Source organism: Salvia hispanica, chromosome 5 (assembly GCF_023119035.1).
Source record: "Salvia hispanica cultivar TCC Black 2014 chromosome 5, UniMelb_Shisp_WGS_1.0, whole genome shotgun sequence".
NCBI lineage: Eukaryota > Viridiplantae > Streptophyta > Magnoliopsida > Lamiales > Lamiaceae > Salvia > Salvia hispanica.
The window spans coordinates 38,039,409-38,064,627 of record NC_062969.1 but is presented as its reverse complement, the minus strand read 5'-3'; the positions used below and the strand labels follow the sequence as shown (position 1 = coordinate 38,064,627).

The 25,219-nt window shown below is 37.3% G+C and overlaps 3 protein-coding genes across 4 annotated transcripts; 1 reads left to right on the top strand and 2 right to left on the bottom strand.

The window, feature by feature from the left end:
* Positions 1-316: 316 nt before the first annotated feature.
* LOC125186994 (15.4 kDa class V heat shock protein) lies at positions 317-1,008 on the bottom strand. Its single transcript, XM_048083490.1, has 2 exons — positions 789-1,008; positions 317-713 (listed from the first exon to the last, which is right to left on the bottom strand). The coding sequence occupies exons 1-2, from the start codon at positions 907-909 to the stop codon at positions 469-471; spliced, it is 366 nt and encodes a 121-aa protein (XP_047939447.1). The 5' UTR covers positions 910-1,008; the 3' UTR covers positions 317-468.
* An 884-nt stretch (positions 1,009-1,892) lies between these two features.
* Positions 1,893-2,920, bottom strand: LOC125186993. The gene is given in 2 exon segments (XM_048083489.1): positions 1,893-2,495; positions 2,497-2,920. Coding segments are annotated over 2 exon segments (738 nt in total). The 5' UTR covers positions 2,724-2,920; the 3' UTR covers positions 1,893-1,984.
* Positions 2,921-7,806: 4,886 nt separating this feature from the next.
* LOC125188046 (polyadenylate-binding protein RBP45-like) lies at positions 7,807-12,764 on the top strand. 2 transcript variants are annotated; one of them, XM_048084783.1, is made up of 7 exons: positions 7,807-8,215; positions 8,377-8,845; positions 10,610-10,665; positions 10,763-10,893; positions 10,987-11,083; positions 11,171-11,338; positions 12,499-12,764. In XM_048084783.1, the coding sequence occupies exons 1-7, from the start codon at positions 7,925-7,927 to the stop codon at positions 12,499-12,501; spliced, it is 1,215 nt and encodes a 404-aa protein (XP_047940740.1). In that variant the 5' UTR covers positions 7,807-7,924; the 3' UTR covers positions 12,502-12,764. The 2 variants fall into 2 exon arrangements, with proteins under 2 accessions (XP_047940740.1, XP_047940739.1); XM_048084782.1 differs by having other exon boundaries at positions 7,808-8,215; positions 11,165-11,338.
* Positions 12,765-25,219: the final 12,455 nt, after the last annotated feature.

Here is a 25,219-nt window from a genome sequence, read left to right as displayed (position 1 = left end):
TTTAATGCTTTTGTACTATTATTTTATTTCTTTTAAATAATATACCTTTCTATATACCTTTTATCCTTGAATTTGATTAATTTTTAAAAAAGTATATTGCACTTTTTGAGAAGGTATAAACTTAGATATACCCTTTTCATTTACCTTCTCTCTTTATACTCGTAAATCACTATATTTATGTTTTCCGTAGGTCCTACTAAACCGGAATCCAGTAAGCAGCAACTACCTACAGTTATTCATCCACTTGTGCTTTGTTTGGCTGAAACATTAATTTATGCGTATAGACTGTAGATACTATACACCTGAAAACTCAAAATGCCAAACAGCGACCATTTTTCATTCTACTGAACAAAATGGAGAATTTCAACAATGATTCAAATACCAACTACTACTATATGATATGCATATTTTAAAGAATTTCATCCAAGCCACACACATACATTAACATATGAAATAGGAGGAGCAAATTCAAGCAGCAGTGGCAGTGAGATCCATGGTATGAGGTGGATCAATGAAAAACCCCATCCTGATGTAGGATCTAGGCACCTTCACCGTCAACACGCCGTCCACGTACTCCGCCGAAATGCCCTCCACATCCACCCGCTCCGGCAGCCGGAATTTTCGGCTGAAGCTCCGGTCCGCCACCGCCTCCGTTCTTATGATGAGGTACCTGGAGTCCTCCACCTCCACCTTTATCTCCTCCTTCCGCACACCTGCACACCCTCACAAAACGTTAGTATTATCCTTTTCATTACTACTTTTCTGACCAAAAGAGAGAAGAAAAGAACCTGGTATGTCGGCCGAGTAGAGATGGGATTCAGGGGTCTGAGTCCAGTGCACATAGTTTCGAGGGGGGAAAGGGAAATGACGAGCGGAAGGGAAGAGATACGCGAATGGCGCAATTTCCATACTATCTCTCTTTCTAAACGAGAACAAGAACAAGAATCACTTATAGGCGGTATAGCTGCCTGTGATTGAGATGGAGAGGGACATCAATTTATAGCGCAGTCAAGTTGCTAAATTCAAGCTGTCGTTATACAAATTGTACTCAACGCTAAAATATCTAGCTACAGATTCAACTCCCAACGATAAGGATTAATAAAATTACAAATTGCAGAATTTAGCAGCCACTACTTTAACCAAAACAGCCACTATAGGCGGCTCATCAACTACACAAGAGTCAATAAAATAACAGAACATAGGGCCCAGTTCTACATACAGAAAACATAAACTGTATTTTATTTAATTGCACTTAATGTTTAGTAATCTGACATGTTTGCTAATTAATTTAATAACCCACTGTTGCAATTCCAATGCTAGTAATTTTAGATGTGGAAATAAATATCGACTTTTTATATATAATTTCCCCATAATGCCCATGAACAATTGCTTGGAGTAGCCAAATAAGGTAAGGCTTAACTGAGTGTACGTATTACTAGAAAGTCAACTGAACAAGTATAACAAGCCCACATGGTCACATAAGGTATGCCATCGAAATTTAAAATTTCAGTAGTAGTTGAAGAAGTGATAATTGAGAAATGATATGGGGGTGGGGTGGTTTGTGTTTTGCTGGTTAACTGGCGATTTGCAATTCTAGATTGAAAAATGCAAGGAGTACACGCCTAAACTGAAATCTAGAAATGTAGGGCAAATGTCAGAAACATACAGACTCACAAAATCAAGACATCTCCAACCATACTCCAAAAATGAGTTTTGGTGTAGAAATCTTCTCCAACCACACACCAAACTCAGACTCATTTTTGGTGTTTTTAGTGAAATAACATCAAATTTGGTGTTCCTGTAAATATTTTGTGAGACAAAAATCTAAAGATGGTGTAAATTTTGAATTTGATGTAAATGGTCGGAGTAAAACTATTTTTTTGTGTAACATATACTAAAAACTGGGTTTAAATTTGATGTAAATGGTTGGAGTTAGTAAAGCTAAAATCACAACCAACCTTTTACTCTATTCAACTAAAAACTGTCATCCTTGTGAATGCTCAGTAATCTTTTCCTGGTATCCATGATTGGGTGGGTGAGAGATGGTCACAGCAACAAGATCAGTCCCTTTGCTGAATTCCGCCGGCCACTGAACGTCCACCGTCTCAATTAACGGCTGAAACGTCGCCAGTCTAGCATAGCTGGGAGCCCCACCACCATCTCCCTCCAGCAGGGGATGCACCAGCGCAGCCGCCATCAAAACGCCATAGCAAAACCTCAGCTCCTCAAACGTCGGATTCCTAAACTCCAGCTCCCCGGAAGGCCTGCAACGCACCACATCGAACACCGGAAACCGATCCTCGCCGGAGCTCTCCAGCCCCAAGCACTTGATCATCCGCTTGTTCGACGCAAACATCAGCGACTCCACCTCGTACGTCACCCGGAACAGCTCCACATTCCCAACTCTGATCGTCTCCCGGCCGCCCGTCGAATTCCGCGCATCCTCCGGCGACCGGAACATGTGAATCCCCAAATCGCCGCCGTCTCCGGCAGTACCATTCGCGATCCTTCCCGACTTTAACGCCGAGGAGGTGCCCCGGCCGCAACCGCCGCCACGGATCGGTGCGGTACAGAGATGCGGCGGCTTTGTAGAGCGAATTGATGAATGGAGCGTCAACTCCGTCGATTTTCATGAGGCACGTTTGGGATCCCAGACCCAGCCCCGGACCCGACCCGAACTGTTCTCTGATTCTGCCGAACAGATTCTTCAAATGCTCGTCCATTCTAGTCTCCACCACCAGATCTAATCTGATCTCTACAATGCAATTTGCGAGTTCGCAGTTACTTTTCTAGAAAAATACGATCAAAGAGGTGTTGTTGAGCAGAGAAAATGGAGGGCAAAGTGCAAGAGATCATAGCTTCGTTACATATTCTGTTTTCTGAGCAAGATTAGGATAAGGCAACGGTCAAAATTTGAATGATGGGCCTGCCGTCTGTGTTATGGGCTCTGAAATTACAAAAGAAATTCATATAGTACTAATTGTTGTGTATCTACAAAGTTATATAAATCTGTTTTAGATCACACATTTTTAGTCTCACTAGTTAAGGTTGAGACATGATAAAAATCCCAGAGCACACGAATTGAAAAATATGATGCACTGCCGTGAAAAGTAGTATAGCAAATAAAACCTGATATATTTGGAAAATAAGGAAATGTGAGTTATACTACTCCCTCTGTTCCATAGTAATGGAAGCGTTTCTTTTCGGCACAAAGATTAAGAAAAATTGTGTTAGGTGAATTAAGTAAAGGAAGAATAAAGTGGAAAATGAAGAAGGCGGAGAGACGAAGAGAGAAAAAAAGTAAGAGAGATTAAAGTAGGTGTGGAAAAATGTGTTGAAAAAAGAAATAACTCTATTACTATGGAACCTACCAAAATGACAAAATGACTCTATTACTATGGAACAGAGGGAGTACGTCATTTTCGTCATACAAGAAAAATAGAGTGAGCATGCGTGATACAACAAACTCAGTGACTCAAACATAGTAGTAGTACTTTATTCGTAAAGCAAATAGCATTGTTTGATTAAAATATACTTACTTATTAAAGTAAACAATGTCCTTTGATTAAATAACATTTTGATTAGATTTTTTTATATATATACTCTCTCCAACCTCATTATGTTGCATACTTATTCTATTTAATGTCTCATTTCATTTTTTATACTATTATTTTTAGTAATGAATAGTATATTTCACTTAAATTTTTTTATACAATATAATTAATATAGTATATTATAAATTTGGATTAGTATTTCATTAATTTTTTTCTATTCATACTTTTTTATATTACTTAAATTTCGTGCCTAGTTAGAACATCCGCAACGCTGCGCGATACCGTCTCGGTCTCATCTTTCCCGTCTCGTCTCGACGAGACAAGATGTCTCGATGCCTGACGCGTCCCGGCGAGGCCAGCCTCGAGCTGGCGAGACACGCGCCCGGCGCCACGTGGCGCGCGCGGGCGGCTGGCGTGACGCCCACTCGCCGACCCGCGAGTGGGCGTCGGATTTATGACATCATAATTCAATTTTTTTTTAAAAAAATCAGATTTTTTGGAAAAAAAATTTTAAAAAAAAAACGGTAATATGACCGTTCGGTCATATTTTTAGTTTTTTTTTTATATTCTATATATACTCTTCTCCATTCTCCATTTTACACACAAACACACATCTATTCTCTCATCTCTCTTTCTTTCCTCTCCAATCACTTCTATAAAATCATTCTTTTATTTTTTTCTTCTCCCAAATTTAATCAATTATGGATCCATTTGAGCAAATGCGTTGAATAATGGAAGAATCGCTAGAAGAAGATCGACGTAGGGAGGAGGAAGCCGTCGCGCCTCCTAGGCGACGCCGGACATATATCCACCGTAACCGGGAGGAAGCCGCCGCAAGGTTGGAACGTGATTACTTCAGTCCGGACCCGGTGTGGGGAGATATCTACTTCCGTCGCCGTTTCCGTATGTCACGCCCGCTATTTTTGCATATCGCGAGTACATTGGCGGCACGGGAAGAGTTCTTCGAGAGAAGGGTTCGACAACGTTGGCCGTCCTAGCCACACGACGCTCCAGAAATGTACTGCGGCGATCCGTCGGCTTGCTACTGGACAAACGGCGGATGCGTTCGACGAATACCTGCACGTCGGAGAATCCACTGGGCGACTTTGTTTGTTGAACTTCTGCAAAGGCGTCCGGGCAGCCTTCACCGCCGAATTTCTGAAGAAGCCAACCACCGCAGATTGTCAGTTTCTGCTCCGTCTTCAAGAACAAGTGCACGGATTCCCCGGGATGCTCGGGAGTGTCGATTGCATGCATTGGCAATGGAAGAATTGCCCTGTGGCGTTGAGGGGGTCATACACGAGCGGCCACAAAGGCACCCACCCCACCGTTATACTCGAGGCCGTCGTCGACTACCGGCTATGGATTTGGCATGCGTATTTCGGGGTCCCCGGCTCGAACAACGACGTCAACGTGCTCAACAACTCCGACCTCTTCGCTGAAGTTCTGAATGGTAAAGCATTGGCCATCAACTTCGTCGCTAACAATCGTCAGTATAAAATGGGGTACTATCTTGCCGACGACATCTATCCAAAGTGGCCAACCTTCGTGAAGACGTTCAACAGGCCTGCGGACGAAAAGCAGTCTCTTTTTGCGTAGAAGCAAGAGTCTGCTCGCAAGGATGTGGAGAGAGCGTTCGGGGTTCTCCAAGCTCGATGGAACATTATCAAAGCCCCGGCTCGACAGTAGTTTATGGAGAATATGGTCGACATCATGTATACGTGCATAATCTTGCACAACATGATTGTCGCCGACGAAGGACCTGAGGCGGGAAATTGGTTCGACCCTGAAACCCCGGGAAGCTCAACCGCAAGTAGTCCGCCTCGAACGGGAGTGCATCCGTCTTTGCAAGAGCGGTTGTCTATTCGGGCAAGGACACGTGATTCTACCGCCTACGCCCAACTCCAGGAGGATCTAATGGAGCACATTTGGGTAAAATTTGGCAACCGTTAGATGATCGTCACTAGAGAACTCCTTCTTCTGCTTCTTTGCCTCCATTTTTTTTATTTGAGTTTAAGTGTGCAATTTGTAATTTCTAGTTTTATAATTATGTCTATTTAATTTTTTTAGGTATTTAAATTATAATTTTATTTTATTTATAATGAAGTGTGTTTTTTATTAATTGAATTTGTTGGAATTAAAAATAAAAAATGAAATTGAATGAATGGTTAAGAGATGGTTAAGAGATGGAGGGATGCAGGTGCTGTCTCTTAGTTAAGAGATGAGCTGAAAAGTACAGTGGGGCTCATGAATAGTGAAGAGATGAGACGGTTAAGAGACGGATAAGAGACAGCGTTGCGGATGCCCTTATAGTGTCACACAAATGGGGTAATTGCTAATTTTTTTTTAACTAGTGTTAGCCCACGCGCTATGCGCGACACATAATATTTTTGTTCTATTAATTGGACATTGCGAATAAACTAAATAAAATAAAAAATAAACATCATTAAATAAGATTTAAAAATAAAAAAAATATAGTACTCTATAATAACAATATGTTAAATAATTTTAGATATGAAATTGTAGAAATTTTAAAGTAAACCAACATGAAAATATTTGTTAATTTCGATACTTATAGGTCTCTACAACAGAGAAAAATATCATCATTACGACATACATTCTTCAATACTAAAATACTATCAATATTAAATAAGTATCTAATATACAAATAAAAAGTACAATAAGGACAATAATATCGTCATAAAAATATAAAATGATGTGCAATACAAATAAAAAACATATACATATAAACATTAGAACAATAGTTCGTAAGACATGAAAAAATAATTATTTTCCTCCTTAATTTCCAAATCCATGATTTATTTATATGTACGAAACCAAATGTGATAGTTTATTATCTTCGTCTTCTTTGCTTCCTTTCGTCATTTCGTTATTTTAGGTGTTTTATTTGCATAAAAACTATGAAGTGATTTGTATAAAAAGAACTATTATAGCCTTGGCCAAAACTCACCTTTCATATATGTTTAGATTTATAGAAAAGTTAAGATAGACAAAATAACATAGGATATTCTCGTGTGAAAACCTTATTTTACTATCTTCAAAAGGGAGTAAAATAAAACTTAGTAGCAACCCTAGCATTCTCCACGTCACTCCCATCATCTCCATCATCTCCATCATCTCCAAGACCCAAAAGTCCAAGCTATAATAGCCATCATGAAAATGAACATTAGCTTGAAGGCATTCTATAGGATTTACATAATAATCAAAAAATACAAAAACTAATCTAGCAAAACCAATGTTTTGGCTATATCAAACGCAAATATCTCAAACCTTTTCTTTTCACATCATCTCTGGCTTCATCACCTTCTTCGTTGTCGTCTTCCTTGTCCTCAACAACAACAAATATATTAACATAAAAATAAAAAAAAATTGAATGCATAAACTAATGGAAATAGAGATCAGTAAACTAAAGAGAAAAAAAAATCTCCAACCACAAAACCGCTGAGAGAGCGAAATGATGGCTCAAAATAAAATAAAATTCAATAGTAATAGACAAAGGGAAAATCATCATATAGAGAGGAATGGAAAAACAAGTAGCGAATGAGTGGATTATATAAGCTATCAAATCTCCTATATTTATAGTCCAAAAAATAGAATTATAGGAGACTCTTTCAAAAACTTTCACTTTCTCCACTAACAATTTAAATTTATAATCCTTATAACTTCCCTAATATTAAAATCGACAAATCGGACAAATAGGTTAATACTATTAAATTTAAAATTTATATGATAGCCTCATTGTACTTCAAGTAACGCACACTTTACACCAATTTTGGGCACTAAATGCATAATAATTATTGAGTATTCAACTATTTACTGTATTAATTATGTGTATAATATTTTTGTGAAAGAAAATGAGAGCAATTTCAAGTACCATCTCACAATTTATTTTACATAACTTTTCAATTACTTGACTGCATTAAAAATTGAAACTTTATTATCAATTGTGGATGGCGGAGGTTACATAACTTTTCATCTATATTAGTAACGTTCAAGAAGAAATTATCTAATACTTCTTCATAATTAATAAAAATTTAAAAGTATACCAAAAATTTATGAATATTCAAAATTATGCCCAAAACTCGCCCTTTTTAGATATGTATAGATTTTTGCAATTACCATATAGGTATTCGAATTGACTGACAATTGTTTAACGAAAACTTATGAAGTTGGCGTTTTTGTATGCTGACGTGTAGTAAGAGTATATATATTTATCGTCCACCGTAGCTGTAAAAATCTCTACATCTCCTCCTCATCCTCTCGTGCTCTAATTCTCTATCCCATCATCCTCCCAATTACCCTAATTAGGGTTCCTCTCTCGTCGCTCACCATCTAAATTCTAATCTACGATGCAGCCGCCTAGCTCCATGGTGCCCCCTCCGCCGCAATACCAGCAACAACCACCGCAACAGCCGTCCCACCAGTGGATGCCGCAGTACCAGGTTCCTCCGCCGCAGCAACCTCCGGCCGCGGGCTACTACTATCAACAACCGCAGCCTCCGCCTCAGCAGTACGCCGCGCCGCCCACGGCTCAGCCCCAGGAGACTGTGGATGATGGAATTCGGAGTCTCTGGATCGGAGATCTGCAATACTGGATGGACGAACAGTATTTGTATGGCTGCTTTGCCACCGCCGGGGAGGTAAAGATGCATATCTAGGAACTAAACGGTTTCGCCTTTTTTTCCTTTTCAAATTATCCTCAGTATTACCTCTCCTGGCTGAATTGGAGTTATCATCTTCATTGTGCCAACGGGCAAAACATTTCGTTGCCTTTGGATGAATTCTTTCCTTATTTTTGTAGGTGGTCTCTGCTAAAGTTATCCGCAGCAAGCAAACTGGCCAATCAGAAGGTTATGGCTTCATTGAGTTTGTTAGTCATGCTGCTGCAGAAAGGAACCTGCAGACATATAATGGCGCCCTAATGCCAAATGTTGAGCAAACCTTCAGATTGAACTGGGCATCCATGGGTGCTGGTGAAAAACGTGATGATGCTCCCGAGTACACCGTTTTTGTTGGAGATTTGGCAGCTGATGTCACTGATTACATGCTTCAAGAAACTTTTAGAGCAGTTTATCCTTCAGTTAGAGGGGCAAAGGTTGTTACAGATAGAGTTACAGGACGCACAAAGGGCTATGGATTTGTGAGGTTTGGTGATGAAAGTGAACAAATGCGAGCCATGACTGAGATGAATGGAAGGTTCTGTTCCACTAGGCCCATGCGAATTGGCCCGGCTGCTAACAAACAAAAAGTTGGTGGTCAGACCACTAAAGGTATACATAATTCTTCAAGCTTTTGTTTGGCGCTAGATCATCAAACCAAATTGCACTTACTTGTGCTGTTATTATTCGTTCTCGTTCTATGATTTTTTTTTTCAAGTTTACAGTTCCCGTGCATTGGTGGCTATTTTGTTTCGGAATATTTGGAGTATAGATGTGTCTTTGTCGAGCAATGCTATTAAGTTGCTTTATTTCATTTGTTAAGATAAGCAGGGCTAACGGCCGTCATTTCCTTCCAGTATTTAAAACTTTAAGGTTATGAAGTATTAAAACTTGCATAATCTCATAAAAAACTCCGGTTGTCTCAAAGCAGGGTGTCAGGAGGCTCTATCATATAGGGGCCTGGAGCCACCAATATCAGCTGAAATGATAACCCTTTTAGTGCCTGGTTTTGAGTAGGTCAGTTTTATTTATGTTTCTTACTATTTGGTTCCTTCAGGTTTTCCTTTTACTTTCTAAGCTCCCAGTCAAATTACTTTTTTATTCAAGCCTTCTTATACAATTTTAATTACAGCCGCACTAATTACTCTCTATATCCATGCACCACTTTCCTTTGTGTCATTAGATGATGATTATTAGACTTCTTTTTCGTTCTGGTCCTATTATTCTCCAAGCACTTATAACTGTGTCTACTCCTGTTAGAAAAGGCTCACCACAGGGGTTAGGCGATGATCAAGGTCAGTGAAACTGCTTACAGTATGCAGATTTTGCAGCATTGTTTAGACAATTGCCTGGTTTTCTTCTCGCTTGGTTTGGCCACTTTTGTCTTTCATTTTATAGTCTTCATAGGGTCCAAGTCAGAGACCATTAGGAGTGAAGTATACGAATTTCATTTCTCTATTAGTTCCATTGTTAGCAAATGGTGTTGCTTTATTGTTGTATAAATCCCAGACATGGCCAAAGATTTTTTCATATTTCTCATGTAATAATGTAAAAATAAACCTGATTATTGTTGGGGGTATAAGATAATTTTCCGACTTCGAGGTTTTATGTAGTATTGCTTGTTGTGATGCTCTAACAAGACAATCTAAATCGATGATTGCTTATTTTATCACAGTGCTTATAGTTATTCAGAGTTGGGCAATAACATGCAGAAGAATTGAATGTATAGACTCAATAAGGAACACCAAATTCTTCTTTTTTTCCCATTCCTCTTATTCTCCATCTGGTTCAATGCCTTCATGTTTTCTGCATAAGCTATCCTGTACTGATTTCTCTCCATGTCTGTCCTGTTTGCCTTGAAACTGAGTAAGTGAAAAGAATCAGCAATGCGTGTTACACTGTGTAATACATGTTGCTTGATTCTTTTGGCAATCTTAATCATTACTCTTGCTGTCCTTTTTTCCCTATGAACTTCTATTTAATCCATATTTTGTCACGGTTATTTTGTACAGTATTTTGACTCCATTTTTTTTGCAGTTTCATCAAAACGAGCAAGTAATCATAAAATATTCATAATATAAGTAATATAAACAAAATGTTGCATTAAAACCCGATTATACTCATAATTTCCATCTAATGCACCCTTAAACTAAACTAATTCGATGTTTGTATGTTCTATCTGGATTGAGTGTGGCGACTGTTCACTTGCTTTTGGTAATTGATTTTGTGATAGTAGACTTGAGGTATGCTCAGTTTATGTAATCTTACACATCTTGTATTTGATATGCCAATCAAGGAAAGACATCAGTGTTGCTTGACTTCCTTCTCTGACTCCTTTTCCCCCATTTCTTAACCGACTAACTTTTGAAATTGCAGGCTCGTACCAGACTTCTCAAGGAACTCCAAGCGAGGATGATCCAACTAACACCACTGTTAGTATATCTAGAGAAGATTGATTATGTTAATTTCTTACTCCTACTATATAAAAATGTAGTTTTATTCATGTTTTTGTATTTTCTGTCCATGCAGATCTTTGTTGGGAATTTGGACTCCAATGTCGACGAGGAGCTTCTAAGGCAGGTGTTTGGACAACATGGACAGTTGCTCCATGTTAAGATACCTACAGGCAAACGATGTGGTTTTGTCCAATACGCTGAGAGGTAAGTTAAGAAACTGGCAGTTGTTTCTTCTTTTTTGTTCCTTGTCACAGATTCAGGGGTTTCAGCCTTCTCATGTTCTGTGCATAATAACAGAAGCTGTGCTGAAGATGCACTTCGGATCCTGAATGGAACCCCGCTGGGAGGACAGAGTATTCGTTTGTCATGGGGCCGTAGTCCATCAAACAAACAGGTTAACTGCGTCTGATTTTCTCATTTCAGTATCCTAGGTTACCTTTCTACTGGCATGCCTCTCATCAATCTAAACTTCCAGTCTCAGGTTGACCCTAACCAGTGGAGTGGCAGTGGGTACTATGGATATACCCCCACCGGATATGAAACATACGGGTATGCTCCACAAGCACAGGATCCGAATTTGTACTATGCAGGATATCCTGGATATGGGAACTACCCACCCCCACCGCAGCAGCAACAGCAACAACCACAGGTGCATATGTGAAAAATATTATGATGAACATAGGTGCATATGTGAAAAATAAGTACTCCCTCAATCCCATAAAAATATGTGCACGTTCCATCTTCATCCGTCCCATAAAAATATGGGCATTTCCATTTTGGACAGTTGTCCTCAACTTATTACGTGTATACATCAATTTGCTTACAACTTATACCACTATGAGTCTATGACCCACCATTACAACTCATTAAACACTAGTAATAATGTGGATCACACTATCCATTAACACTAACCAATTATGCATTAATTCTCGTGACATTTCAAATGCACATATGTTTATGGGACGGAAGGAGTATATATTAGTGACCTACATGAGGCTTTTTCTACATCATTTTAGTTACGTTTCTCAGCTTCTACTTTCCTCTATTTTCTGGAGGCTTTATCATAATCTTTTTGTTTAATATAGCATCTTTATGTCTCTTTTATTGTGTTTAACACATTTCATATATTCAAAAATTTTATGTGGTTTGTTTGGTAAGTGCTTTCTGGATCTATGGCTGGATTACATCCATGCATGCTTCTGTTGTAATAATGTTAACAGTTAAACTATGATAGAAATTTTAAGTAAGCTCTTTGCAGAGCCGGTGTAATTTTAGTTACGTTTCTCAGCTTCTACTTTCCTCTATTTTCTGGAGGCTTTATCATAATCTTTTTGTTTAATATAGCATCTTTATGTCTCTTTTATTGTGTTTAACACATTTCATATATTCAAAAATTTTATGTGGTTTGTTTGGTAAGTGCTTTCTGGATCTATGGCTGGATTACATCCATGCATGCTTCTGTTGTAATAATGTTAACAGTTAAACTATGATAGAAATTTTAAGTAAGCTCTTTGCAGAGCCGGTGTAATTTGTTTCAATGCTGTTTCTTTTGATACTGAGATTCTGAGAAATTATGCTAACAAAGTCTAGGCTCAGAGCATTATGTGATCTTGTTATTTTTTGTGAACGTCTAAAAGTTTGTCCCCCACTCTCTAGTTGGTATTGTGCCGTCTGGAGAGTGATGCTTGTTTCTGGCGATCTAGGGGACGTGTGGTTGGTCCCTTTCTGATTGTCATGTACATATAATGCATATACCCATTAGTTTTTTAGCTCTTTGCATCTTGTATTGATTAAGATTCTCGTCTGCAGTGAACTGTGTTAATCAGAGGATGCACTGCAGCTTCTGGATGTAGCGCAGTAGCATCAAGGGAGATTATCAAAGATGGGTTAGCTGTTGGTCTAAAGTGATCATAGCAGCTACCTAATATATTCAAGACTCCTTTTGGCTAGAGAGTGTTTTCAACTTGATGAGTAGTTGAACTAAATTCGGCGCTGTTTTTCTTCAAACTAGTTTCTCTTTTTGTATCAGAATCAAAAGAATCTCTTCTTAAGTTTCATGTCTATTTTGCTCTGCATTTTTGTTTGTCTAATGTGATCTGGCACTGGCGTCTATAGACGGTTTTGTTTAGCGTATGTGAGTTCGCTGAGGGATTGACTGGAACATGTTGATGTCTTAACGTTTCATTATATTGCACCTTTTCTATGTGTAATTACTAAACATGCTGCTCTCATTTTGAATCAAGAGATAGATAAATAGATACATCCATTCCATACTCGAGTTATTTGAATCTATAACTTCAGTGGAATACACCCCAAGATGAGTGCTTTCCTATTCCGATTTCCCCAGAGCACTCTGCTACTGACATTGAGAGATGAAAGCTAGGGGAGCGAATGGGATTAGATACCCCAGTAGTCCCCAATAACTCATCCCCGCATGAATTGTTAAGGATCCAATAGCTCCAACATTGATTCCCTTGTATCTGAGGATCTGATGTGTCAATTGGGAAATTGTGCCCCTAGTGACTGATGGATATCTCGTATCTGAAAACTAGGAATGTGATCAAATGAAAACTCTAAATATTGTATAAATTCAAAATTATGATTTGGACTATTGAAAAATGCCAACAGATCAAAAAAAAGCATCAAAGAGAAAATGTCAACAGAATTTCAGCGGTAGTCAATGATTGATACTGTGTTGATATTGTGTTATACTGTGTTGACATTAAAATCTTGAAATTTTACACTGTGTTGATATTGTATTGAAACTATGCTGAAGCTATGTTGAGGAGTTTTGAGTTTGTACAATATATAAATTTGCATTTTATTACTACCCCTGAAAACTAATAGTCGCAAATAGAAACCAAGTAACCATTTTATTTTCAGAGTTCGAATGGGGGCATGGGTTCATGAAAAACGCCATATTTTCCTGAGCATCATGCATTAAGCTGTCAAAGACAAAAATATGAAGATATTCACTTTTACTCTGAGAAGTAAAATATCCATGGGTTGGCCTTCAAAGCTATTATCCCTTAACAAAATACCACTCTACCCTTTTTACTTCTGTTTGGCTTTTTTAAGTTCAAGCAGCTATCCAAATAACTTATGGACATCACACTACAGTTGAAAGAATTCGTACCTGATCTTTAAAAAATACCACCTTCAGTGCAGCAATCAAAGCATCAAACTGTGAAAGGTTCAGAGGAGAATCAGTTAAAATACATAAGCAGACTTATAGACAGAAAGGGACAAAAATGTGTTACAGAGTTCAACCAAAATGTGTGATTTCATTTTAGCTTAAGAAAGAGATTAAGAGAGTGTAACCATGACAACCTACATGTTGGTATAAGTTTCTCAAAAGTGCATCCAGTAATTTGTAGTTTTAGCAGATATAAGTTGTTTATCTAGTTGGTATTCCTGTACACCTCTGATGTTTTAAGTCCCAAGCCTGAAATTTCCTTACCAGATTTTGTTTTATTCAGAAGCCAGCCACTACTGCAAAATGCTTTACTTTTCACACACTTCAGTTTTTTTTTTCTTATACTGTTAGTACAAACCTGTTGTACTAACATATACAAAAATTATTTTGTACACACTTCATTAATTAAGTAGTAACTTTTAATACTAGATGAGTCTTTTAAATAAAGATGAATTAAAATTAGAGTAGTCAATTTGAATAAAAGTTTGATTCGTGTCACCATTGGTATTGTTCATAATATATAGGGGTTGAGGTTAATTCTCAATTTTGTCTTGATTGGCTTTGGCGGTGGTAAACCAGCGATGATGGATGACGGAAGAATGAGTTGAGGTGGAACTTAGAAGTTGGTAATGTGGAACCATATAAAAAAGTGCGGAATGAAGATTGAAGAAAAGTAATGAAATGTGGCACATGAAATCCAAAAATACAAGAAAAATTCTAAAATTTAGTATTTTTAATTAAAAATTACAATCCAATCGTGCAACCCTCTTAACCAGTCAACTCTAATGGGCTAACCAGTTTAGCCCGTTATTATATTCGGGTTTTGAAATTAGAGCCCTAAGATGCTAATTTTAACATGTACTCTAATTAACATCCCTAATTGTAAATACTCATTTGTAATTAACATGTACTAATAAAATTAATAATAAGTTAGTAATTTTAACTTATGAAAAGTATTTTGTTTATTTATTATAAAAATATGTGATATAACGTGCAACACATAATACATTATGCTAGTATAAAACATAATGGGCTTTAGATTTAAATTAGTTAGCAATTAGGAGTACAATAAAAAGTGATTTATTCGAAAAAGGAAGAGTCTTTTAGTGTTTGCATATTTCCGCTACCTAATAAAAAAACAATTACTACATTTACATCTATCCAAAAAAATAGATAAAGTTATAAATGACACGAATTTTAATACGCAATTGATAAAATAAGAGCATCTCCAATGGGACGGATGTCTTGTCGCCCTTCCTGACGGACTTCCCAAAAACACCTTCTGCCACGTCATAAGGACCTCCCACAACACTGTCACGTCATAAGGATATCCCACTGCATAGTGGCGGACATCCCCAAGGACTTCCCGGCGGACATCCACAATAATAAAAATTCACAAATATACAATTTATTACGAAATTAAAATTTCGACACGAGCGGTATATATAGAGTTTTTTTATAAAAAATTAAAAATAAAAAATCGGGACGTCCGCCGGGACGTCCGTCGTGGCACCGCAATGGCGGACGTCGCGACGGACGTCCCCCGAAAGCCGCGGATGAGAGGTGTCCACACCCGACATCCGCATCCGCCCCTCCCACGCCTAATGGCGAATGTCCCGCGCGGACTTCCCGCAAGGCGGTCCGACGTCCGCCGGGACATCCTCCATTGGAGATGCTCTAAGAGAGAGAGAGGAAAAATGTGATGGAAGTATTATTAGTGGATTGTGTGATCAAATTTAAAATAATATGTAGGGTTAATATTTATTTGAAATATTCCATATTTAAAATTGGTCTAATTTCAGCGGACATCCAAAAATGGAAGAATTAATCTACTATTTTTTTATGGATGTAGTATCATGAAAGGTATATTGACAAAGACTTTCTTCACTATTTTAAGAATTTTTCCCCCTCTTTTTTTTGCATTAAGATTATTTCGGTACATCTACTTTATATATTTCTCTTTTTCCACATTATTTGTATATCCTCTCTTTTCTCCATATTTTATAAATTTTAATTTCTCTCATTTCATCATTTATTCAATACTTCCAATTTTATTTGGATTTCTTTTATCTTATTATTAATACATTAAGAAAATTAGCCTTATTTTACAAAATTTTGTATATCTTGTTATATATTTTTGCACTAATGCGATATTTTATTTATCAAATTATGGAATATTATTGTATTGTACGATTTTAATTTTTTCTCTTTTTTCGTGTGTAAGATTTGAAAGATTTTGGATATTGTACATATCTACTTATGTATTGTTGCAATGATTTGATATTTTTATTCTTTTTTCGTACGTAAGATTCGGAAGATTTTGGATATTATATCTACACCTATATATACACCTCATTGCACTTCATTTCATTCACATCTTTCATCCTTCTCGACTACAAATTTTCCCTCTCTAGTTATATAATGAATGACGATAGCGATTCCTCGAACATCGGCGAATCACAGTATCCCAGCGGTGGGTCCCAGATCCCCAGCGGCGGATCCCAGTTTGGAGCCGGAGGTGGTGGCGGGTTCCCCAACGCGGGCTGCATGGACGGCGGGTTTGGAAGCGGCAGCTACGGTGGATACCAGTTTCCCGGCGGGTACCCTCCATTCCCCGGCGGCTACATTCCATTCCCTTGGCCGTACCCTCTGTACCTAGGCGGCGGGTACCCTCTGTTCCAAGGCGGATACGCCGGTGCTGGTAGACCGTTGAACCCCCAATCGCAGTTTGGGGACAATGCCTATTGGCCCAACATGGGCGGGTTGGCCGATCGAGCGGATGATTCCGTCCCGGCGACCAATGAGTTCTTCAGCAATGAAGAGTTCTCGATGCCGGGGTTAGATATGTCTTCGTACATGGAGGAAGATCCTCAGCCGACTAGGAGGGGGTCCCGGCAGGAGAGGGGTTCCAAGAGGATGAACTACAGTGTGGCTGAAGGGGAAAGCAACTTCCAGCAGGTCATGCAGAAGAGGAAAGCAACTTCCAGCAGGTCCTCGGAAGTCCAATCCAGCTCGGCCGCTACAGATCTGACCCAAAGAGTTAGGATCAAAGCGATGAAGGCGCTGTTCGACATGGTCAAACTTTGGGCTACCGAAACTAACCCCGAAGTGAAGAAGGAGTATGCGTTTCTCATCCGAGAGATGAAGCGCAATTTGGGCTTGCCCGTTGATGGGGGTGCTGGGGATGATGAGAATGATGCAGACGAGTGAACTGAGGAGTGGTAGAATTGTTTTTTTTTTTTTTTAATTGTGGATTTTTTTTTTATTTTAATAAAATATGTATGGTTTTCTCTATATTTTATTTCTACAATTTATTTCATTTTGGTTGTTTTTATATTTGATAAATATCAATAATTAAAATGAATTATATAGAGATACTGAGATAGGCTGAAGATGGGCTATGAGATTGGCTGATGACTTGACAAGAGGAAATTGGAGATGAGCTGTCATTATTGTGAATGCTCTTATTTGGACTTTTCTTATTGTTTTCCGTGTAACATTGTAATCGTATAAGATTTGAATATTTTGTAATAGAAACGGTACTATTATATATACGTATTATGGAGTAATAATTAATGCAACTTAATTATTTCAAGAATTAAAGTGAGTACTGTAAAGAAATAATTATTTAATTATTTCAAGAATTAATGCAACTTAAATTATTACAAACCCATTCTCTCTTTGTATTTCTCCAAACAATATCTTCTTGTTCTTGTCATATCTCATTATATTCACTTAAACCATTGATTTTCCATGACCATGTTTTAGATACAAGAACAACAAGTGAAATTCAAGGTTACCATTCAGTCTTGGGTGACTAATTTCCCTTATCTCATGGTTACCATCCAGTCCTGGGTGACTAATTTCCCTAATCTCAGCATCAAAATCATCATCTGCTTCGTACACTCTATACATATACTGCACATGTGATGTGTTATATTGCTAACTCACCTTAAATTGCTAACTATAACTAAATGATATGCATTGGATCATTAAATCAAGGCACAAGATCATTAAGTCACGAGTATCAATAAAGTGTACAAAAAATTGTCAATTAAAGGTATTAATATCAATTAACATAAAGTTAGTTATAACTAACTTTTAAAAAATATCTCAAAACTTTAAATGCATATAACTATCTCGATTTAAATTATTTTTTTACACAACATATATCAAATTGAAGATAATTTTATAAGGATTCCAACGAGATCCTGCGTACATATGTTTCGATGTCGACATTTGATAATATTTTCATGAATTTTCATAAAATTCATGCAGCAGATTACGTCAATACAACTTACAAAATATGTCAATATAATACATGAATAATGTCAATATGAAAATGTATTTACCTTTTCATGTATTGATGTTCACATATTTAATACACTAAGTTGACTGAATGTTTCTCAACCCCATATTTGGTAGTTATTCTTATCTTTTCAATATTAAAGAAATAAAAAAAATAAAATTACACATGACAATTTGTAAACCATTAGATCTCCAAACTTCTATGGTTTTAGAGCATCTCCAATGCAAATAGGCCAGCCGTCAGCCACTCTCTCTCTCCCTGCCACGTCAGCAGCACTAAAAATCCACCTGCCACATCAGATTTTGGCCAGCCATAGGTCAGCCGCAATAAAAATAATTCAAAATATACTATATTTACGGAATTAAAATTACGATTAAATTACGGATTAAATTTACGACACAGATACGGGAATATTAATTCATTTCATTCAAAAAAAGTACAAAGATTTAAAAAAAAAATACATGATTTTTTTTTTAAAAAGGGCTTCCACACACGAGCCCCGCCACTATCTACTCCTCGCCGCCGTCGCTGCCGCCACCCGGGGTATCTCGACCCCACGTCGGAACCCCCCATCTGTGCCCTCGCGGTATCCAAATCAACCCGCATGCTCTCGAGCATCGAGTGAAGAAACATCTTCTATGTGGGGTCAGTGGCGTTCTTCCAATCTTGGAAGACCTTGTACATCTGCTCCCGCGTTTTGTTACGTGAATAGAGAGTGTACTCCAGTGGGGCGGGTGGGAGGGCGGCGGACTGGACCTCATGGGGCGAGAGGGGGGATCCTTCCCTCGCAGCCCGTTGCGCCCGCTTCTGTCCAACCGGGCGAGGGCGACCAGCAAATGAAGGAGGGGATGGAAACTCCTCAGCATCCGGGGAGAGGTCGTGGGATCCGCCGCTGCCGCCGCTGTAGTCGCCGGTATAGTTCAGCCTCTGCTTCTTCGGCCACCCAAACGTCGCACCCCGCACGGAACTTCTCGGAATCCTTCAAAGCAACTCAGAGCATTCCCAGAAGTGGAAATCCTTGTACTTCCCCGCCAAGGGGAACTGACTCTCGGCTATCCCCCGGGCATCCTCCTCATTCTTCCCACTACTGAGCCGACGGAGGGCGTTGGCGTACAACGCCGAAAAACGGTCGACCGTGGCCCTGATGCGCTCCCACCCCTTCCGCACCTCCACCCCGCTGAAGTCCTTCCCGTGCGGGCGGTGCCTCCTAGGCAGCTCTAATCTTCGCCCACATGTTGACGACCCGCCGGTTGTTCGCAACCAGCGGATCGTCGCACACCTCCAACCACCCCCTGGCCACCCCGGTGTACTCATCCTCCGTCTACTTCCTCCGGCCGGGGGTGTCGTCACCAACGGGCTGCGACGACTCACCGACCGCCTTGGCCTTCCCCTCGTCTTCTTCTTCTTCGCGCGGCCCGCCCCGCTGGAACGGGAGTGTCCGGATCGCCGAGATCGATCCCATGTCATGCAATGACAAAAGGTCATCGCCGGTGAAGCTGCGTCTCCAGCTGGGTCGACGTGTGAGACGAAAGCCGATCAAAAAATCCGAGAGAGGGACGATAGGCCGTGTCACCCCCGGTGACCCACAACATCCGGGATGCATACCCATTATCATGTTGCATCATCCACAGGCCCCATGCGCCGCCATCGGCCCCATCCAGATCCCACGGATACTGCGTGGGAGTCTGAGATCCACTCGTCGCTGGACTGGACTCGTTGTTGTGATCCATCGCTCGATGATGCTCTTGTACAGAGAAAGTTAGAGAGAGAGAAAACTCCTTAAAACAATTGGTTCAAATGAAAATGAAACTAAAATCGCGTTTATATAGGTTTTAAAAAAAATAAAAAATAAAAAATCGTCGCTGGCCGATCGGGCCGCCACAATGGCGGCCAGCGCATCGGCCAGCGCTTCGGCTAGCGACGCGCGTTCGGCTAGCCCACGCCGAAAATTTTGCCGGTCGCCCCTGGCCGCCTCCAATGGATCGGCTAGCGACGCAAATCGGCTAGCCGGTTTGCTAGCCTGCATTGGAGATGCTCTTAGATTAGTTGTAGTTAGCAATTGATCATACCCCTACTGCACATATGAAACTCGCTCTTTACACGTCCTGTATGTAAATAAGTAGAAATGCAAACAGGTCAAGCAGATTTACCAAACCAAACTGGTCAAGCGGAAACCAGACTTACTTGCATGTCGTCGGACGCTCTATAAGAGTTGTTTCACAAATACTATTAGCTAGTACATGGAAGTAAGAATCGATCGCACGAGGAAGATGGTGTTAAGCATGTGTTTTGGACTTTCCGGAGGGTTTTTGGCTGCTGCCACGCAATCTAGTGGGTTAAGTTTAAATCTACTCGACTAGGCGGAATGCACTGTACTCTATCTAACTGGCCTACTAAACGGGAAAGCGGGAAAGGTACAGAAATATGCATGAGCACTAAACATGTAACAAACGTTTTGATCTAAACTAAATTAACTAAGAGCACCTGCGACTACAAGATCATGTTGGAGACTTTCTTAAAATAGGCAAATAAAGTGTAAAAGTAAAGTGAGGACCAATTTCTCTAACTAACACTCCTAGCAGGAAAGCTATAAAAAGGCATAAAGCAAAAAGAACTTCAAATCTGATAGAGCTAGCAACTTTATCTTCTTCATGCAATTAAACTATAAACAAGGCAAAATAGGATATGAAGCGCCATGGTCGAAATGAAATAGAGCATAGTCTGGGCTATAGTTTGCCATTGCGGATGGCCGCCCAAAGCCTTGCCCCATACGCCCGCCCTATGTATAGTCAGGACTATAGTCCACCATTGCGGGCACTTGTTTTATATCCCGCACTATGGTTTTCTAATTGTTTTTTATTTTTATTCCTATTTTCCACTATGTAAAAATACCATAGTTTATCTTCTTTTCTCACGCATTCTAATCTCTTTCCCAACTCACTTTCCATCGAAGACATTTGGTCATATAATCGTTAAAACTGTATTTCTTAGTATTGCGCGTTATACTTTTTTGGCTTTTTAATGGAACGGAGTTTTTCATGTTGTGGTCCCTCCGTCCCATTGAAGATCACTTTCATTTTTGATTTGTCTCAACCAAGATGACCAATTACATAAAATGGAAACACAATTATCTCTACTTTACTCCCCCTTTCTTACTTAAAATCCTCCTCTTAACACTTAAAATAGAGTGAACTACATAAATGGTACTTGATCTTTCACTTTCGCACATAAATGGTACCTGATCTTTATTTTATATCGTTTTTGGTACCCAGTGACAAAAATAACCCTAGGTACCAAATATGTGATTTTTTTTTATCATGGAGGATATTTTTGAAAATCTATCAATATATAAAGTGGGAGTTATGAAGAAAATTGCATAAATGCCACTCAAGGTGGTTTTGGCGGGAAACATTATTTTATGCGTGTAGTAGCATAGGTTAAAATTTCAGAGCATATTGTAAAATCAGTTTTGTCAATGCTTGGCAACTACCTTCTGGAGCACTTTTCACTCCTTTTCTCGGTAACACACAATTGAGGTATAGGTATAGGTGCAGGCCTATTACAATAGACAGATCCTATTCATGCATAGAATACAATTACAATTACAAAATGGAACTTTTTTTAATCTATTATTCTATCAATATATAAAGTTAGAGATTTTGAAAGGTAATTTTAGAATGAGAAAATGACATAGTAATGTCACGCGTGTACCACATTCTTTGTTTAAAGATCCGATCTTTACCCGCTCCTGCTGGAGGTACTGTGTCTTGCTGCGGCGTGGAGACTGGTGTTCAGTGGGTTCCAACGAATAGAGATAAGGAAATGAGGGAATGGATGGAAGCGCAGGTGATGCGGCTATGCAGGCGAGGCAGCCGCGGCGAGGCGCCACTTTGGGGTTAAATGTATTAGCTGTAGAAGAAGATTGTTGTATGTATACGTACTACGCTAGCATATTAGTTTGGGCTTAGTGTATTAAATTTAGAATTTAATTTCTTTTTTATTAGATAGAACTATTATTGAGTTTTAGTTAGGACTACTAATACGTTGTTGTCTTTACATTTTACAATTAATTTTTTTAAGTATATTAATTTAAGTAAAAATGTTGAAAACTCCAATTGAATCTATGATCAATTCAAATATGTAATTATTCTATTTAATCAGAGATTATTTGAAATCTCAAATTATACAATTAAAACTAAAATATTCCTTAAAATATGAGATTCCAATTATTTTATATTCAATTGAACAACTAAGAATTTCGATTTTATCTTACACTAAGTAGAAAGATGCAATTCATAGTAATCAATCATGTTTCCAATTTATTCCAAATGATACAATAAATCTTCAATTGATCAATTAGAACTTCAATTAACCAAATTTCAGTTATATTAATTTATTTATTTTATGATTGAACACTTCAATTTTTATTTTCAATATATTCTTTTAGTTTGAATTGTTAATAGTGTATATACTAATAAAATGTACAGATCCCAACGACAACTAGATCGATATCGAAAATGAATGCATTTCAATTATATTGTTATGTGACATGTGGAAGTTATGACAACATAGCTTAGTATTAAATTAATAATTTTAAAATTTATAACTATATTGAGGTGGATAAATATCTTACCTAAAACCATTTATTTTAGTATATCAAGATTTTGATATCCATCATGTGGTATATATATAAAATTGTGTCGTAGACTAATTTTTGGATAAAATGAAATATATTTGAAATCTAAATAGTTAGGGCATCAACAATAGGGTAGACTATAGCCCGGATTATGCATGCATACAATGAGTGGACTATAGCCCGGACTATCAGGATAATTGCAGTGCATCAGTGAACAACATCCTTCTTTTATCTTGAACTTCAATATCCACTTCTATTCCCGTAAGGAGAGGATGACTATAGAGAAGATATTGGTTTTTTTTTCCTATTCTATTGCTTCTTCTTCAAGCTATAGAAAGAGAGTTAAGCCCGAAAGAATTTTTTGCATATCGCTTGCATGAAAGAATTGGTGAGAGTGTTTTGTTATTTTGTATTTGCGGCGATTATTCCAACAATTTGTTATTCAAATCTCACTCATTGCTTACTTTTTCTTTTTTTTTTTATATCTTATTCTAATTAACAAATATTTACTTCTATATTTTATTCTAATTAACAAATATATTTTTCTCCATGAATCTCACAAATTAAACATATATTGAATTGTGTGTCGAATATGTATCTTTCTCATAAAAGTCCAATAAAAACCAATATACTTTTTAATGTGAACGTAACTATATTAATGTATATTTCTTTTCAATTATTTACAATTCGTTCTCATTAGTTAAAAATCATAAGGCCCGTGCATAGCACGAGTGTTAATACTAGTTTCAATTAAATGGCAAATATGTGATTATTTTTTCTTCCTTTCTTATTTCTTTTTTTCTTATTTAGTTCCTTCTTCTTTATTTTTTCTCATTTTCTTCTTTCTTTTTAGTATTTTATCTTCCTTTCTATTTTTCTTTTTTCTCCTTAATTTATGTTTCTTTCTTCTTTCTTTTTTCTTTTTTTCTTCTTTCTTTTTAGTATTTTATACACATAATATCAATAAAAAACAAAATACCTAATTAAATTAATTATTTAAAGTAATAAAATTAATTGAATATTTTTTATTAAATTATTTTATACTCATTTTAAAACACCTAACTAATAATATTCAACTTTTATATCATTGCAATTCACAATGTTAAATTTTTATTTAGGCTATATTGATTAGTTATTAATTTAATGTAAAATAATAATAATAATAATAGTAGTAATTATTATTATTATTATTACTACATATTATTATGTGATTCATAATTTATATAATTATACTACAATTATTTATTAATTACTACTCTCAGTTTTTAGTATTATAATAATATTATTATTATAATAATTAAATAAAATTATAATTATAATTATATTTAAGTATATTTGAATGATATTAAAAATGAATTAATTATTAATTTATAACATAAAAATAATAATATTAATATTGATTAATAATAATAGTATAAAGAATGAGGAGAATTAAAGAAGATATTATAATATCACTTTTGGTACTTATTTTATGGATGTCCAAAATACCCTCTATGACATAAATGGGAAAATATATTTGTTTAAAGGGCATTTTTGGAAGAAAATTGCATAAGATACCAAAAATGTGATTTATAGGTACAAAAAACGATATAAAATAAAGATCAGGTATCATTTACGTGCGAAAGTGAAAGATCAGGTACCATTTATGTAGTTCACTCCTTAAAATATAACTGCATAAAATTCCGTGCCGACCAAGAAAAGAGTAATCTTCCTTGGGATGGAGGGAGTATTAAATATTGTTTCAAATAGGAATTTTTTTTTTAGATTAGGACTAGAGGATCATTTTTTTTTTTTATGAAGCATGTGTAATGATATTTTTTTTAAATTATTTACAGTTTGTATTCATTAGCCGAAAATTATTTGGTCCGTGCGTAGCACGAGTGCTAATACTAGTATGGACAAACTTTTGGCTTTATATTTTTCAGATCTTGTGCAAAATTTAATTAAAGTACCTCAACCTCGCAACGGACATAAAATGCCCCTTGACTTTTATCTAGTACTCCTTTTGTTTCACCGAAATGACTCATTTTCCTTTTTATTTTATACTATCTAAAATGACTCATTACTAAAAATAAAAACCTCTTTTATCTCTACTTTATTCTCTTCTTGATTAACATACAAAATTAAACTATACACCCGAAGAAGTTCCTTGAGACCATCTCTTCCGTTTTCTTCATAAATGAAACATGAAAATAATAATTTCAATTAGTATTACCCAATTAGTAAGTGATCCGCAATACCTCCAGCAGAATTAAGTTATAGGCACGTGGTCAGCATACGACATTAACGTAAAATCTCAACAAGAGCCACATAAAAATTAAAAAAAAAAACACAAAAACATGAATATAATTTATTACAGAAAATTATTAAATGAATAGCGACAAAACAA

Coding starts and splice junctions, on each gene's coding strand:
- LOC125186994 (XM_048083490.1), bottom strand. CDS start 909: ATGGAAATTGCGCCATTCGCGTATCTCTTCCCTTCCGCTCGTCATTTC. Junction 714..788: donor CTACTCGGCCGACATACCAG/GTTCTTTTCTTC, acceptor GAGGGTGTGCAG/GTGTGCGGAAGGAGGAGATA.
- LOC125188046 (XM_048084782.1), top strand. CDS start 7,925: ATGCAGCCGCCTAGCTCCATGGTGCCCCCTCCGCCGCAATACCAGCAA. Junction 8,846..10,609: donor TGGTGGTCAGACCACTAAAG/GTATACATAATT, acceptor TTGAAATTGCAG/GCTCGTACCAGACTTCTCAA. Junction 11,084..11,164: donor GTAGTCCATCAAACAAACAG/GTTAACTGCGTC, acceptor CTAAACTTCCAG/TCTCAGGTTGACCCTAACCA.